Source organism: Electrophorus electricus, chromosome 10 (genome assembly GCF_041902795.1).
Source record: "Electrophorus electricus isolate QZ-2024a chromosome 10, ASM4190279v1, whole genome shotgun sequence".
NCBI classification, from domain to species: domain Eukaryota; kingdom Metazoa; phylum Chordata; class Actinopteri; order Gymnotiformes; family Gymnotidae; genus Electrophorus; species Electrophorus electricus.
Genome location: NC_137506.1, coordinates 31,486,092 through 31,503,276, shown reverse-complemented (window position 1 = coordinate 31,503,276; position 17,185 = coordinate 31,486,092). Strand labels below are relative to the sequence as shown.

The following is a 17,185-nucleotide window of genomic DNA, read 5'->3' as shown; positions in this document are numbered from 1 at the left end:
GTGTGGTTCAGTAAGGATTAGGTGTGGTTCAATAAGGACTGGACCAGGTGTGGTTCAGTAAAGATTAGGTGTGGTTCAGTAAGGACTGGAGCAGGTGTGGTTCAGTAAGGATTAGGTGTGGTTCAGTAAGGACTGAAGCAGGTGTGGTTCAGTAAGGATTAGGTGTGGTTCAGTAAGGACTGGAGCAGGTGTGGTTCAGTAAGGATTAGGTGTGGTTCAGTAAGGACTGAAGCAGGTGTGGTTCAGTAAGGATCAGGTGTGGTTCAGTAAGGACTGGAGCAGGTGTGGTTCAGTAAGGATTAGGTGTGGTTCAGTAAGGACTGAAGCAGGTGTGGTTCAGTAAGGATTAGGTGTGGTTCAATAAGGACTGGAGCAGGTGTGGTTCAGTAAGGATTAGGTGTGGTTCAGTAAGGACTGGAGCAGGTGTGGTTCAGTAAGGATTAGGTGTGGTTCAGTAAGGACTGAAGCAGGTGTGGTTCAGTAAGGATTAGGTGTGGTTCAGTAAGGACTGGAGCAGGTGTGGTTCAGTAAGGATCAGGTGTGGTTTACATCATTACCTTTCCGTTTTAGGATATTTATCACTGCTGACATCCTTTAAATATTTTTGCTCTGGCCCTCCACACACACAAATGGACCTACACCCCCCCCCACACACATACGCATACACACACACACACATACACAATTAAATGGACACACCCAGCCCCCCCCCACTTGTCTTCTCTCATTCTCTCACAGTTTTCAAGACTGATCCGTGTGTGAGTGTGTGTGTGTGTGTGTGTGTGTGTGTGTGTGTGTGTGTGTGTGTGTGAGTGTGTGTGTGGAAAGGAGAATCATCACGATTCCCATGCCACACCCAAATGTACCATCACACACCCTGAAATCCACACACACAGCAAAAGAGAGTCAGGGCTCATTGTTTTGCCTGAGTCGACATTTCTCTGCCTCTCTGACTGACATTGTGTCCAAAAGTGGACGGCACTGCAAGAAATATGGTGGCGACATCACCGAGGTTGCTAGGAGTTTCACCCTAGAGACAGTGCCATGGTCGCTAGGAGAGTTGAGACTGACGGGCACGCATGTGATAGGTTGACTGCTTTTTTACCGTAACCAATGGCAACTGGGCCGGCTACCCATTAATGATGAGGAACAGATCTAGAGCAAAGAGGGAAGGAGAGCGCGAGGGCGGAGAAAGAAAATAAAAGAAGAGAGGATGAAGACATGAGAGACTAGGAACGACAGAAATTTTCATCCATCACTATGCTTTCTGCCAATCTGAAATACTCTTGTTCTAAAATGTTTAGAATCAGTACCACCCTCTCTCTCTCTCTCTCTCTCTCTCTCTCTCTCTCTCTCTCTCACCATGTTTTTCTTTCTACTTCTTTCGCTCGTTCTTTCGTGCTCCACTCTTGTTGCCATGGCTACAATCATTAACACATCTGTCATGGTTATCTCTTGCTGGAGCTGGAATCCATGCCACCATACATGCACACACTTGCACATGAACATACACATGAGTACCTCATATAGACTAACACCCACACCCATACACACACACACACACACACACACAAACACACACAAGCACACATAATGGAATCTTTGTTGGGGGGTTTTTTCTAAAGGAAACCAGCCTTTCTCTGTGTATCTTCATATGAGCCTCACCTTTTATATTTGACACAGTCTTCACCCTTTTCTTGTGCTAAGTGGTTCAGTCCATCATGCTGTGATTACATCTTGAGTGACAGCCCTAAAGCCCACCCCTTACACGCGTAGCAAGACTATTTGCTTAGTTCACATCCATCCTTGACCAAGGAGATGGTAGTATGGTGAGGAAGCCCAAGTCCTCTTCCAGGGTCGGACTTAATGCATATGCGCCATCGGGTCAGGGACACCCAGCTACACAGTGTCGAAAAAATCTGAACTTAATGCCATGAATGGCTGAAATAGTTCGTGTTAACAATAGAAGTGTCTAGGGATAGTAGAATAACAAAGCATATGACCCAGTGTAACCTAAACCCCGCCCAGGTGCACCATGTGACCCAGTGTAGCCTAAACCCTGCCTAGGTGCACCATGCACGTATGGACACGCACGCACAGGACAAGCTGAGATCAGAGGAGCCATTGGTAAATTGCAGAAAAGCTCTTTAATTGCAGTGTGTGTGTGTGTGTGCGTGTGTGTGTGTGTGTGTGTGTGTGTCCTCTGGGCTGAGAGCAAAAAAACATCAGATTTACACCCTGAGAATGTAATTTAAACAGTAAAATGGAAACACACACACACACACACACAAACACACACACACGCACATGCACACCATGTGCCTGACAGCATTACGTTTATGTAAAAACATTGGCTATGAACCCACTAATAAAAAACAGGTAAGTTAGTTCTCATCTGTGTATGGGCTACATGTCACAGAGGTCAAAGTGAGGAATTTGTGTGGATGAGCGGGTGTGTGCTTTTGTTAAAGGAAGTTTCTGAATTCCTCACTAATAATTATTGAAATGCTTAAGAATGTTGTCAGGCACTCAGAAAACAGACACACACACACATACACGATTATTCCACATAAGGAAGCATTTCTTGCTTTCCCATACATATAAATAAGTCCTAAAGTATAAAAAAGTCCAAAATTCTGTTAATATGCCTCATGTTTCAACCAGTATAAATCAGTATCAACCAGTATCAGCTAGTATCAACCAGTATAAATCAATATCATTATCATCAAGCTAAAAGCCAGAGTCCTGACCTCACCCTGGCATTGCTCAAACACACCACCCACCAAACACACCACACACAACACACACCACACCAAACACACCAAAGCAAGCTATAATCGCATAAAAGACATGACAGACCACACACACACACACACACACACACACACACAGACACACACACAATGAGGATGCATTCTCTTCCATAGACTTTTCATTCTGGAGCTCACGAATTGAGGTCCACCATGATGTAACAGGGGACATGACAGGCGCAGTAACATCTGTGCAACATTAGCTCAAGATTAATAACCATCATTAATCAAAAATCAGACCAAAAGCAATTTTGCACTCCCTTCAATCTATCAATAAAAAACAAACAACCAACCAAACAAGTTTGCACTCTAAACCTGCCCCAAAAAGCCAAAGGAAGTGATGGCGAGAAGGAGAGAGAAGGAGAGTTGAGTTGCTGTTTACCTTCTTTCCTTTCTTCTTGCGGTGCGGGGTCTTGGAGCCGCTCTTTTCCTTGACTTCCTCGCTCATGCTGACAGTGTGGAGCCGCTCTTCCAAACTCCACTTAGTCCAGCACAGAGGAGCACGATCCGCCCCACAATCCCATCACAGCGCCAGCCGGGGCTCGCAAAAGGCACGCTCCTCCGAAAGCGCTCGCGTGTGAGAACGAGAGAGCGCGAGAGAGAGCGTGTTTTTCACTCCAAGCGCTCGTTGCCCGCGTTTGCATTACTCCCCAGGACAGGGTGTGGAGGGAGAACGAGAGAGGAGGGGGGAGCAGAAATAACAGCATCAAAATAAGAGGATAAAAAGAGAGGGATGATAGAAGAAGAGAAACACAGCTGCTTATAACTAAACCTGCTTAGACAGAAGAGGGGGGGATCAACAGAGGAGAGAGGGAGAGAGAGGGAGAGAGAGAGAGAGAGAGAGAGAGAGAGAGAGAGAGAGGGAGAGAGCAGAGAGAGAGGGAGAGAGAGAGAGGGAGAGGAGAGAGAGAAAGAGAGAGAAAGAGGTGGGTATTTGAGAAAGGAGGAGAGAGGCAAAATGAAAGAGGAGAGGGAACGAATGATTGCTGTTAATAAGATTTGTGTGTGTGTGTGTGTGTGTGTGTGTGTGTGTGTGTGTGTGTGTGTGTGTGTGTGTGTGTGTGTGTGTGTGTGTGTGTGCTCTTTTTAGGCATTTGTGTGTTTTTAACCAAGGAGTCTGGACGTGAGGGAGTACCTTCAGCCTGAAGCCATCGATTACACACACACACACACACACACACACACACACACACACCCTGTACTGTGACAGAGAGCGTGTATCTACTGAAACAGCAGCAGTAGCATAGCTGTGCTCCCTGACTCTCTCTTCCTGATCAGGGCGACATGTCCAAACCCACACTGTCACACACACAACCACGAACTCAAATTCTAATCCCAACCCTGAATCCGAAAGAAATCTAACCCTGCTACTCTAACCCCAGGCACTAAAGAGACCCGGACCATGCTGGGAGATTATAGGCCAAGCAACTCAGACCTGGAGATAGCTGGTGTGTGAAAACACTGGAGCAGGTAACTGGACCATCACAGACGTCCTGGTCAGGCATCTGGTAATCAAATCAGGAACTTCCCAAGTTAATACCCTAGCAGTCTAAGTGCCACCTCTCACTGACACACACACACACACACACACACAAAAGAACATACCTTCCAATGTTTTCTTTTTCCCTGTGATGGCGTGTTTCTGAAATAGCTGGTAGGAATAGACCTACTTTGTCCTGTTGGCTGAATACACCGTACAAAAATAAAAATAGAAACTTATTCAGAATAGGTTTAAAATACATTTTTATAAAGGCCATGTGAAGCACATGTGCCATTCGTCAACATGACTACCCTGTTCTTCCATGTTCCTAGAGGGTGGCTTCCATTACGTCACATAGCTCACGATTACGGGCCATGAATGTCTACATATCCGGCCAACCAGAACGGCCAAATTACTCAAATCACCGGGTCGACCAGATGGGTAATACATTTAAAATCATTCGACTATAATTACTAATCTTTATTTCTCGAGTCTTAGCCAGCCAGGTAATGGTAGTTGCCATTATGACAGAATCAAAAATTTGCCCTTATATGTTTACATTGTAATTTTATTCATATGGGATATATTTTCCATTTGAATGCTTTTATTAACACTGATTGTGTTTTTGATTAAAGTAATTATTCTGAACCTGTAACCATTCTGACAACATAACATGGCATGAGATCAGAACGCGCTCTGAAAATGTACCTCCATTACCCATGTTCCGTTACAAGCTATCTTACCAGCAGTCTGTTTTTGTAGGCTACCTGGGTGCCCCTTATCCTAAACCCAACCTCAACTCTAAGCCTAACCCTAACCCTAAACCCAACCCCAATTCTAAACCTAACCCTAACCCTAAACCCAACCCCAATTCTAAACCTAACCCTAAACCCAACCCCAACTCTAACCCTAATCCCAACTCAACCCCAACTCTAAGCCTAACCCTAACCCTAACCCAAACCCAACTTTAACCCTAACCTTAACCATAAACCCAACTGCAAATCTAAGCCTAACCCTAACCCTAAACCCAACCCTAACTCTAACCCTAACCCCAACCCGACCCCAACTCTAACCCTAAACCCACAGTAAATCTGTGACTATTCCTGTGCTCAAGACTAATATGTGGAAGTATTTTAAGGACCTACAGCTTCCGTCCACGTGGGTTCAGGGTATCTCCAGCAGTATGTACAGGAGACGTTATTGTTGTATAGGTGGGGCAAAGCTCAGCTCTGAATGGGTTAGTGTGAGTGTGTATGTGTGTGCACAACAAGCAAAAATACAGACACAGACACAAACAGAGATTGAGAGAGAATGAGAGAACAGATATCTTTAGCTCATGCAGGAGGTGATTTTGAAATAAGTCGGTCACCATGGCCAGTCGGACTTCCGTCAAATGGTTACCATGACAACAGGACTAATCTCTTGCACTCAGTTATTGACTGGGTGACGTCTGGATGCCTGTCTTCAGCAGAGCGTAGCTATCACATACACAGCACATCACGCAACTCACCTTCAACAGTCTGAACTATACCTCAGACTGAGCTATACCTCATACAGATCTATACCTCACACTGAACTATACCTCAGACTGAACTATACCTCACACTGATCTATACCTCACACTGATCTATACCTCAGACTGAAATATACCTCAGACTGAAATATACCTCAGACTGAGCTATACATCATACTGAACTATAGTTTATTACTGAACTACAGCCTCAGAGTAATCTGTTGTCTCATTCTGAAACAGGCTCATGCAGAAGCAGTGTTATACTTAACTACAGAATTTTGTGTATTTCTGGATTGTGCTTCTGGACAGAGTGTGAGTACATTTCCATAATGGACATGCTGGCAGGACGTGTGCTTCGTGGTCTAATAAATCACCCTGTCCAGGTTTTGGAGGCTAATGTCTAATGTGATAATGTTGGATAAATTAGGATCCCTGGTAGGAAATGGAACCCGGAGCAGCAGGTGTGTCACGCCACTGGTCCCGTCCTGAACTTTAACAGCGGAACGTCCTGTCTGCTTGGTATTTTTAGGAATGTTTTTGGGACCCCAGGTTTAGGCGCTTCCAAATCCTTACACACCCACATCGCCCACAGGGTAAGATGAGAGAGAGAGAGAGAGAGAGAGAGTGAAGTCCTGCAAATTTGCTTAAGTGAGCTGCTGGCAATGCTGTCGTGTCTACTCAGTCCCAGTGTTGCGGAAACAACCCAAACCCCTCCGGAGAGCCGTTCCTCTCACAGCAGGGATTGACTATGGCACTGATCGGAAAGTGATTAAATGCAGAGTGTTTATTGATTATGGGAGTGATTGGTGAGGAGATGGGTTTGAGGCTCGTGGTGGTCTGTGATGCCTGAGGGCAGCATACATAAATATAGCAGATCATCCTGGTATAGAATTACACCAATTACACCAAATCAGTCAGACACGGCAACACGCAGTCGGCGACGGGAACAGATCTGTGAGACACGAGGGAGCATCTTAATGAACTGGACACAGACAAAATGTTTGATGAGTCAAACACCTCAGCACATAGGAGCCACTCGTGGTGGTCCTGAAAGTCTGAGTAATTTATCATTTATTTCAGGAAAATCCTGGAGGCAGCTTGAAAAAAACACTCAATGCCTCACTGCCACGAACCTTAGAGGAGGAGGTTGTTGGAGCTGACTCAGTGATGGAGAAAGAGAGACACAAAGGGAGGGAAGATAGGCATAATCATAGAAACAAACAAAGGCTCATCAACCAATCCTCCTACCCCTCAGAACACATTCCCACAACGACCACTTCTCTACCACATCACCATGGTTACACTCTTCTGGCTGCATACTTACAAGCTTCACACCGTCAAAGAGAAAGGTTTTTTTTGAGGGGTGAACAAAAAGAGAGAGCAAGAGAGAGAGAAAGGGACTAAGAGAGAGGGATGGATAGAGAGAAAAAAGACAGAGGGTGAGAGAGTTGAACAAAACACACCTCTTGAAAAACCAGAGTCTTGTTCCTGCTTTTTTTTTTTCAGGAATAGAGACATCACAAGTAGCCATGGCGATCACTCATGGCGGAATACGGGGGGATCAAAACTGCAAATACTCCATATGACATCACTGCGTGTAGAGGAGTTAGCTGGAACCTGTGAGCTCGGCCCAGCCCAGCCCGGCCCGTACTGACGTTAGGCTTAGGGTTCGGGTCTTCCACTGCTGTTGATAAACACCAACCATCCGCTGTCGTGCTAGAACCAGACAGCTGGACGCCCAACCGCTCACCGTTGGGGGTTTATTTTTGTCATCAGACATGTTTGATTTTGTTCCATCAACAAGGACAATCAAAAGAGGCCAACAGACAATCAGAACAGGACAGGAAACGTTACGCTAAGAGGTGAAAGGAGAGGAAAAGATTGTTGATAATGTTGATTATTGTTGATAATGTTGATTATCGTTGATAATGTTGATGACGGTGACACAGACGGAACAGAGGAAGTGAGAGCAAAATGCAAGACAACGTAGCGACGTTCAAAGAGCATCAGGTCTGTGGTCCGCTACGTTGTCTTCATGCCAGAAATTGCATTTTGGGGGGGGGGGGGGTGTTTGTTTGTTTCATCACTGCTCCTTTTCAGTTATTCTCAATGGATAATAAAGAGCACTTCCCCGCAAGAACACACGTTACTGCGCCTTATGTGTGTGTGTGTGTGTGTAGGGGCATCTGTTTTTGTGTATCCGTGCCTTTTGTGTGTCTACAGGCGCATCATCATGTTGTGTGGACCTTACCGGACTGCCCTGAGAGTGGCACAGACGCTTTCTCCCTCCTACTAAGGGGTCTCCCATGTTGCCAGTTCCTAGCCCGCATTGTGTTGGGTGGGCACCAGGCATTGCTGTGCTGTGTCTATGTATGTGTGCACAGTGGCCTGGGGTTCGCTGTCCCGGAGTTGGACGCATCGGGAGCCGCGCCCCTTGGGAGGGGGTTCTGTCACGGAACGCTCCCCTTGCCACTGGTCACGTGCTACGGCCCGCCACGTGCAGTGGAAGTCACGTCGTATTGTTTGTAACCCATGATAGCACACACCTGCACCTGGTTTAATGTTGTGTGTCTGTGTATTTAAACTCCTGTTGGTGTGTGCATCAGTGTTGGTCATTGTTTGTTCGTGTTGCGAGTCCTATGTGTATTCATGTTATACGTATATGTTATGTGTGAGTGCCATTGTTGTAAGTCAATAAACGTCTGTCAAAGTGAAGCGAGTCCTGCTCCACGCCCTGCGGCACTCGTTACAATAACACACGTGCTGCATTCAGCGAGAGACTGCCATGCTCCAACCACAGGATATTCTCAAAAAGCTTGTGGGCAGTGGGAGCTCAGTGGTGAAGGTACTGGACTAGTAATCAGAAGGTTGCCAGTTCAAGTCCCACCACTACCAGGTTTCCACTGTTGGGCCCCTGAACAAGACCCTTAACCCTGAATTACTCAAGTTGTGTTCATTCAGAATTGTAAGTCACTTTGGATAAAAGTGTCAGATAAATGTATAAGGCATTATGTATGCTCTGTCAAAAACCTTAGAATGGATAAGCTAAGAATGGTGAGCTAAACTCGTTGAAGTTACATTAAGCCACTACCAGTGATATGATAGGTTCCAGTATAGTGTATACTGGGTATGGAAGTATATACTCTGGAAGGAAGCACTGGCCCAGGAACCCCAAAGTGTAAAGAAAATGTAATTCAAGCCTCTAATATCATACATTACGTAGAAGGCTGGATAAGAGGTCGCTTAACACATAGCACATGGAACCCCAAAAGGTAAAGAAAATGTCATTCAAGCCTCTAATATCATACATTACATACATCCCATAGACTGTGTGCTGCTGTGAATTGCAGTAGTCTTGACAAACCCCTCTCAAACCCCCTACTGCAAAATTGACTGGACCAATCCAGGATTATTTGCTTTGCTGTGAAAGCCATCCTCCCTTCCTCAGGGGTTACTACAGTCACCAGAATAATCACGACCCCTGCTGGTGGCAGGAGGAACACTTACTAACTACTAACTACACCTGGCTCCTGAATGCTGATATCTTCATATCTTCTAGCAGTGCTGTACTGGAGAGAACTACACCTGGCTCCTGAATGCTGATATCTTCATATCTTCTAGCAGTGCTGTACTGGAGAGAAAGAGTGCTAAGGAAAGAGATATTTTCCTTACAGAAGGGATGGAAAATAAGGTAAATATTGACATTAAAGAATATTTTCTTTTCAAATATTGTGTACACCTGTTCAACTGCTCATTGACGCAAATATCTAATCAGCCAATCACATGGCGGCATCTCAATTCATTTAGGTATGTGGGCGTGGTCAAGAAGACCTGCTGAAGTTCATACCAAGAATCAGGATGGAGAAGAAGGGTGATATAGGTGATTGTGTGTGTGTGTGTGTGTGTGTGTGTGTGTGTGTGTGTGTGTGTGTGTGTGTGTGTGTGTGTGTGTGTGTGTGTGTGTGTGTGTGTGTGTGTGTGTGTGTGTGTGTGTGTGTGTACGTACTACATGAGCATGGTTGTTGAGCTTGTCCATTCCTTTATGACCACAGTACAGACAACTTCTGATGGCTACTTCCAGCAGGATAATGTGCCATGTCACAAAGCTCAAATCATCTCAAACATGACACACTAGAGCAGTGTTGGGATGTCGGGGAATGGGAGATTGGCATCATGGATGTGTAGGCAAGAATTCTGCAGCAACTGATAACAATATGGGAGATTGTGGTGGAACGCATGTATGGAGTAACATCACCTGGAGCTTTTCGTGTTCCTTGTTCCTGACCAGGCTAAGATCCTGTGGGACGTCCAGATACAGACAGGCAGAATTGTAACGGCTAACCAACCAAACATATTACTGGTGGATAAACAGCAGATGAGGGCTGTAGTGATAGACGTGGCATACCCAATCTCAAGAACAAGGATTACAACAAGTTTGAGCAATACCAAGGGCTGACAGAAGAGCTAGAAAAGATTTGGAGGGTGAAGGCTACAGTTGTTCCCGTAGCAATTGGAACACGAGGGGTTGTGACCCCCAAACTGGGAAAACGGATCCAGCAGATCCCAGGAACAACTAATGTATCTCAATCCAGAATAGTGTAGTCCTGGGAACAGCTAAGATACTACACAGGACCCTCAGGCTCCCAGACCTGGTAGAGGACCTGAAAAGAGAGAGAGAGAGAGAGAGAGAGAGAGAGAGAGAGAGAGAGAGAGAGAGATTCAAAATTGTAGTGAAGTACACAAGGTTTCCAGAGACAGAACGTTTCGGACAGAGGTCCTTCTTCAGCTGTGCAAGCAAAGTACTTCACACACACCCACACATACACACACACACACACACACACACACACTCACATATGAAAATATTTTATTGATGAGAGAACATATTTAAAATATGACACCTATATATGAATTAATAATATATATGAACAATATGAGGTAAAAGACAATTACAAGTGCTGTAGCTACTTCTCACTGTCAGTCTAAAGTCTGACATGTTTAAATACCTCGGCCAGTATTTGGAGAGAACAATTACCACAGCAATTCTTAAGAAAGTTATAAAAAAAATTAAATGTATACTCAAGCAAATAAAAGTGCAATAACACTGTGAAAAATAGTGCAATGTATGTACTACTGAAGAACTTTTCGTGCACAGCTGATGAAGGACCTCTGTCCAATACGTTCTGTTACTCTGGAAACTCTGTGTACCTCATATTTGAATCTCTCTCTCTCTCTCTAAAATATATATATATATATATATATATATATATATATATATATATATATATATATATATATATATATATATATATATATATATGTTATGTGTGTGTGTGTGTTTTCTGATTTTTGCTCCACCTTCACAGAGCTTCCCAGAGTGCACTATGCTGTTTCAGCAGTTCCACTGTTTCATTACATCAGAGTCTGACCACACAGCAATACTGAGATATGGCTCAGAAAACCACACAGAAAGCAGGTACAACCAATCAGTAATTGAGGGGGCGGGGGGTGTACCCTAATAAGGCTCTCTCACACACCAGGATCACTGCAGAGAAACTCCTGCTGACCTGGGGCTTCTATTCAGTACTACAGGTACACATTCAGCGCTAAATTGTCCTGCGAAAGCAGCGTGTGTGTGTGTGTGTGTGTGTGTCTGTGTGTGAGCAGGATAATAGAGTGGTTATTGAGAAGGCTGACCACAGCACTGAACTGAATGAAGTTAATTTCTCTACATTGACACAAATACTACACCTCTAGTCTGATTAATATAAGCTTACACACACACACACACACACACACACACACACACACTCACACACACACACACAGAATGGTGAAAGAAAGGGATAGACAGAGAGCGGGCAGAGGGCAGGAATGAAAGCATGAATGGACACTAACTAAAACCAGGCACTGTTACACACATGCCAAAGTGCACAGGGTCTGGCTGCCACGCCTCCCTAACTCTGGCCACACCTCCTTTAGAATGATCAGAACCCTGTAGCACCAACACTGAGAGAACTGGATTCTTTTTACAGTATCAGAAGGGAAAAAAGGATGAGAAAATGGTAACACAGCTATGAGTAGGAGAGGAGGAAAACACATCAGAGTTTCACTTTAGGGTCGGATGAACAGGACTGAGGTTTGTGTGTGTGTGTGTGTGTGTGTAAGAGAGAGAGTGAGCAGTGAAACAGGTGTTCGTATGTGTGAGAGAGACACAGCTTGCATTGCCGAGCTTCAGGAACACGAGAACTTCCTCCACACGACCAGAAACATGACAGGTGGGTTAAGACATAAGCAATTCCTTCCTCAGAAATGTGTATGTGTGTGAGTGTGTGTGTGTGTGTGTGTGTGTGTGTGTGTGTGTGTGTGTGTGTGTGTGTGTGTGTGTGTGTGTGTGTTTGCTTGTACAGGTTTGTTGCACTCTGGACAAAGCTCACATGTTTATAACCCACAAAAGAGGCAGTCTTCTGGAACTACACACAGACACACAATAGACAGACACACACAAACACACACAAACACACACAAACACCATATACTAATGTATATAAACCCAGCATATGTCATATGAATCTATGATGACATGGTGAAGCTCTAATTTAACATTTCCAGGCCTGGTGGATCTGGATCCAGTACAGGTCGACGTGTGGAGATCAGCTCGAACGTCCACTCAAGGGACTGTGGACAGGGGACACTGACCAATCAGCCCCACTTTCGGCTCAACCAACCACCTGCAACCAGCGCACAGTCACCCTGATCAAACAGAACACAACAGAGTTATTACCCACAAAGTATTAACCACAAGCACAGCGTCCTGCAAAATCACACGCACAAAGGCAGTTTAATACACATGAAAAAAAGAACAAGTGAGAGAGAAAATCTAAATATTAGCTGGGCTGTAGGGTGTTACGTAAACTTTACACTTACTATCTGAGCAATAATGTTAGCCTGCTGACATTACAACATTCATAATCTGTGGTGCGCCAAATAACAAGACCTTTTTTTAGAAAGTCATCAAATCTATGCGTGTGGGCCGGATAAACGTTAAAACTTCCCAGCATTTACACAGCTGCGAGGAAGGCTGTAGGTATCATCACAGCCCGAGTGTGGCCACCTGACAGAGTAGCAGAAGCCCCGCCATGCTGGAATCTGAGTCAGTATGGAGTCTATACAGAGTCAGTGCGGAGTCAGTTCAGAGTCAGTTCAGAGTCAGTTCAGAGTCAGTTCAGAGTCAGTTCTGAGTCAGTGCGGAGTCAGTTCAGAGTCAGTGTGGAGTCAGTGCAGATTCAGTTCAGAGTCAGTTCTGAGTCAGTTCTGAGTCAGTGCGGATCAGTTCTGAGTCTGTGTGGAGTCAGTTCCTCCCCTCACTGCCAATCCTGCTACCTCTCTGTCCACATGGACGTTTAGGCCTCAGAACCTCGTACATGACCTGGTTTCCACCTGGTAGGGAACACCAGCGTTATATCTGTGCCACCAATACTGAACAAATCACACCGGTGTTAAAGTACATAACACAAGTACCTTGTACCTTTTCCTGGTCACCTCAAGCCAGGCAGAAAACCATGGGGGTGTTTTAGACAGGAGGGAGGCCACAGGTATTAGACCCGTGATCATTGATGATAGTCATATAAAAAAAAAACAACAAAGTGAATATGGTGGTTTATTGATTTTCATTTGCAGGCCATCTGATTTTGTGTCATCATTGCCGCAAAAGGGGCTGTGGGTGGGGAGAACTGTCTGAGCCAATCCAAAATCATATTTTAAAAATGATGCTGATTAAAGAAGACTAAAGAAAACACGAGTGTGTGAGAAGGCAGGCAATCGCTCTCCAAAATACTGGGGGAGGCTACACGCTGATCCAGCCTGGGGGGCGGGGGGATAAAGTACAGCGCTTGTATGAAAGAAGCACGTATGATTGCAGAGATGTTAGAGGAGGATGTCTCCATGGCAACGCAACAAAACCACATGCGTTCACCATGGCAACCAGGCCAGTACAGGAATACTAATGTGAGAGGAGCGAGAGGGAAGATGGAGAGAGAGAGAGAGAGAGAGAGAGAGAGAGAGAGAGAGAGAGAGAGAGAGAGAAGAAGGAGGGCAAGCACAACAATGGTTACACAACAAAGGGAGACACAGGCATGATGACAGATGTACGTTAGACCAACATGGTGACACATTTAGTGCTCTCGTTTGTGTCGTTTGCTCCTGTTTGCGTGGTTTGCTCGTGTGGAGCTCTGTCCTACATACCCCACTCCCCAAACTCCTCTCCCGTCGATTTCTCCTTCACCCTTAAATCCCAGTGTCCTCAAAGCTATTTGTAGTTCACAGACATCACCACACACACACACACACACACACACACACACACACACACACACACATACACAGGCTCTCCCTCCCTTTTAGTAATTTCTGTCTGCTCCTCTAACACATACACACATGCGCATGTCCCTGAAGACATCTCTCAGCACACTGGTCTCAAACAGCTGGCCTGGAAACAGTGTGGGAGCGTGTCTGTGCATGTCTAAAGGCCACAGGCCCACCCGATTGGTTGTCTTACGACACCCGTGCATGAACAACAAAGCACAGCACCGCCCCCAACATATCCACACCAACCAATCATGCTACACGCAAGTAGATTACATGAAAACACACAAAACAAACATACTAAAAACATTCACTGTGAGAATAATCAATGATATTGTGAATGAAATAATTGTGTTGGTTTCATTACTAGGTTACAGTCAGCATTATCCAACTGCAGTGTATAAAACAAAAATTCGAGAAAGACTGAATTTTAATCTCATTATTTGAGCTCCAATACAAAACCACATATCTTCGGCTTCTTTTATTAGCGAGCGGACACCTCAGCCAATCAGAGTTCAATAAATCTGAATCTTAATGAGGGCTTGGATTAAATGGTGACTTGTTCTAAGCGGTGGAGAAGATAATGTGCTTTTGTCATCTTAATTAAGATCCGGTCCGTTGGGCCTGAAGGGTGTGAATGGAGAGTGGTGTCCCCAGGCTAACGCCATTCCTTCAAACTGTAATTATACAGGCAGGCTTTGCTGCAGGAGCTGATCGCGCGTCCCCATGAAGACACGACCCGAGCACGTGGATGTTTACGGACTCTACATCAGCACACGTGTCTGTCCGTCTGGAGGCACAGACACGGACATGCGCAGGACCAATCAGAGATGAGAAAAACATTCTTAAAGCAAAGAATTCCCACTGATGCTATAATTTGCGATTAATCAGGATTTACCTGGGTTTATCGGTATAAGTAGCTGACCTTTAATCCAGTTTGGTGTGCGTGTGTTTTCTCAGGCTTCTGACAGTATGATAGCACAGGTATAGCAGGTTTGACGGATGGGGAGATGCTGAGTCTTTCGTATCATGGATTTATGTGGAATTTCCTCTTTAGCCCTGATCTGCCAGCAGGTTCAAGAGCTCAGGCTGCCATTAGAGAACTCATGTAACTCAGGTGGACTCAAGTAGATCATCGCTGCCACACACAACGTGCAGGACACAATGAGATGAAATAACATTTCTCCTGGACCCAAGGACATGCATGACATGTACATGAAGGTGTGTGGCTGACATAGGAAGCGTGCTGTCAGGTGGGGGCACCGTGGTTCCTGATTAACCAGGGATGGGGGAGTAGAACGTTTAACATGGCAATTTACATGACAATTACATAACCACATGGCAAGAAGACACTTCAGTAAACATAACAGGGTCCACGTAGCAGACAGTAATCAGAAGGTTGCCAGTTCAAGTCCCACCACTACCAGGTTTCCACTGTTGGGTCCCTGAACAAGACCCTTAACCCTGAATTACTCAAGTTGTGTTCAGTCAGAATTGTAAATCACTTTGGATAAAAGTGTCAGATAAATAAGACAAAGCAGACTAAAAAAGCTATCTCTCACACACACACACACACCCAACCTCACTAATTGAAAGGTGAGAAGAGGACAAAGAAAAAAAAAGTCAAATCAACAGCGCTTCTTAAAATTCCGTATTTTGGTTTCAAGAGTTAACTGATAGCGGTGTTGAGATACAGCCCCTAGTAACGACGCTCTAAATGTGCGCTACTACAGTAAAAACGATACCGCAGTGCCATCTAGTGACGGTGATGAGTACTGCAGTTCACTTTTGTTAAAGGTGACATACCCCTTTACCATGTTTTTTTGTTTGTTTGTTTGTTTGTTTGTTTTTGTTTTGTTTGGGGTCTTTGTATGTCCTGGGATTTTTACCCTAGTCCCCCCCACCCCCCACCCATTTAGTCATATCCAATTCCCATCACAAAAGTAACACAAAAGCTGCCACCCAACATTTCTCTTCCGAGGCAGGCAATCACCGCGTCTCTTCATCAGGTCGCACCGCTGGACCCTTCTCGTTCTGTCTAAGCAACCCTGTTCCTTTAACACTCAGCCGACCCACCTACATCCACGTGGTGAACGACAGGAGTGCGGCGTTGCACTACCATGGCAACGGTTGAACGTAACGCCCGGAAGAAGCGCACCTAGCCAGGTGTAGCGGTGCACTTCCATGTGCTTGACCCGGACTCTGACTCAGACTTTGCTCTGTTCCCGATACACACACACCAACACGCATGCCACACGGCGAAGCATACCCGTTTGCCAGTTACAGGTGGACATAAAGCACATGTTCCCTCACAAAACACTGCCACTCTGAGTATCTGGGTGTAGTGGTCACAGGACACAGGTTTTCAATGGCTGATGCCAAAGCAATATTTATAGAGCAGTGAGGCTGATATATGTCGATACATGTTGTTTTCTGTTTGTTTGTTTGGTTGGGGGGGGGGTTGCATCTGATAAAATACTTAATAACAATAACAAATGAAGATAACTTAATTAAATATTTATTCGCCAGTTATTGTCTAAATTCTCTCTTTGCACGCAGTCTGCCGTGCACCTACTTTATTTTAAAAATAAATAAATGTCCACAGTTAATCAAACACTTAATGAATTAAAGAAAATTACATCTGGCTAATATATCATCTCCCCTGTCAGCGTTAGCTAGTGCTAAACGGCCAAATAAACCCTTTTTTAATACTTAGCTACATTTTCCCTTCGTCTTCTTGCTGAATCCCATGTTTTCTGACCTAGGTAGGCCACATACACAAATTTTGAATGTGAATTTTCATACATCCCCTTTAAAGTTGTTTGTTCCCTCATTCAGATTCAGAACTGACATGGTATCGATGTTTGCAAATGCACATTTAGAGCCATATCCCACACGACCTATTTAACAGCGCAGTGGAAACTTTTACACGCCGCCTTTTAAAACGCTTCTCCCGCGGCCGCTCTCCTTTCTTACCATTGGCTCGTTTTGAAATGTCTCCGAGTGCTGTGATTGGTC

At 44.9% G+C, this 17,185-nt stretch overlaps 1 protein-coding gene across 1 annotated transcript in view; it reads right to left on the bottom strand.

The window, feature by feature from the left end:
* The window catches only part of ank3a (ankyrin 3a), a 128,144-nt gene extending 123,571 nt beyond the window's left edge, over positions 1-4,573 (bottom strand). The window contains exons 1-2 of the mRNA XM_081721209.1: positions 4,416-4,573; positions 3,193-4,315 (exon numbers count right to left, since the gene is read on the bottom strand). Coding sequence (XP_081577335.1) covers positions 3,193-3,258 — 66 coding nt within the window. The 5' untranslated portion in view covers positions 3,259-4,315; positions 4,416-4,573. The remainder of the gene's footprint in view (positions 1-3,192; positions 4,316-4,415) is intronic.
* Positions 4,574-17,185: the final 12,612 nt, after the last annotated feature.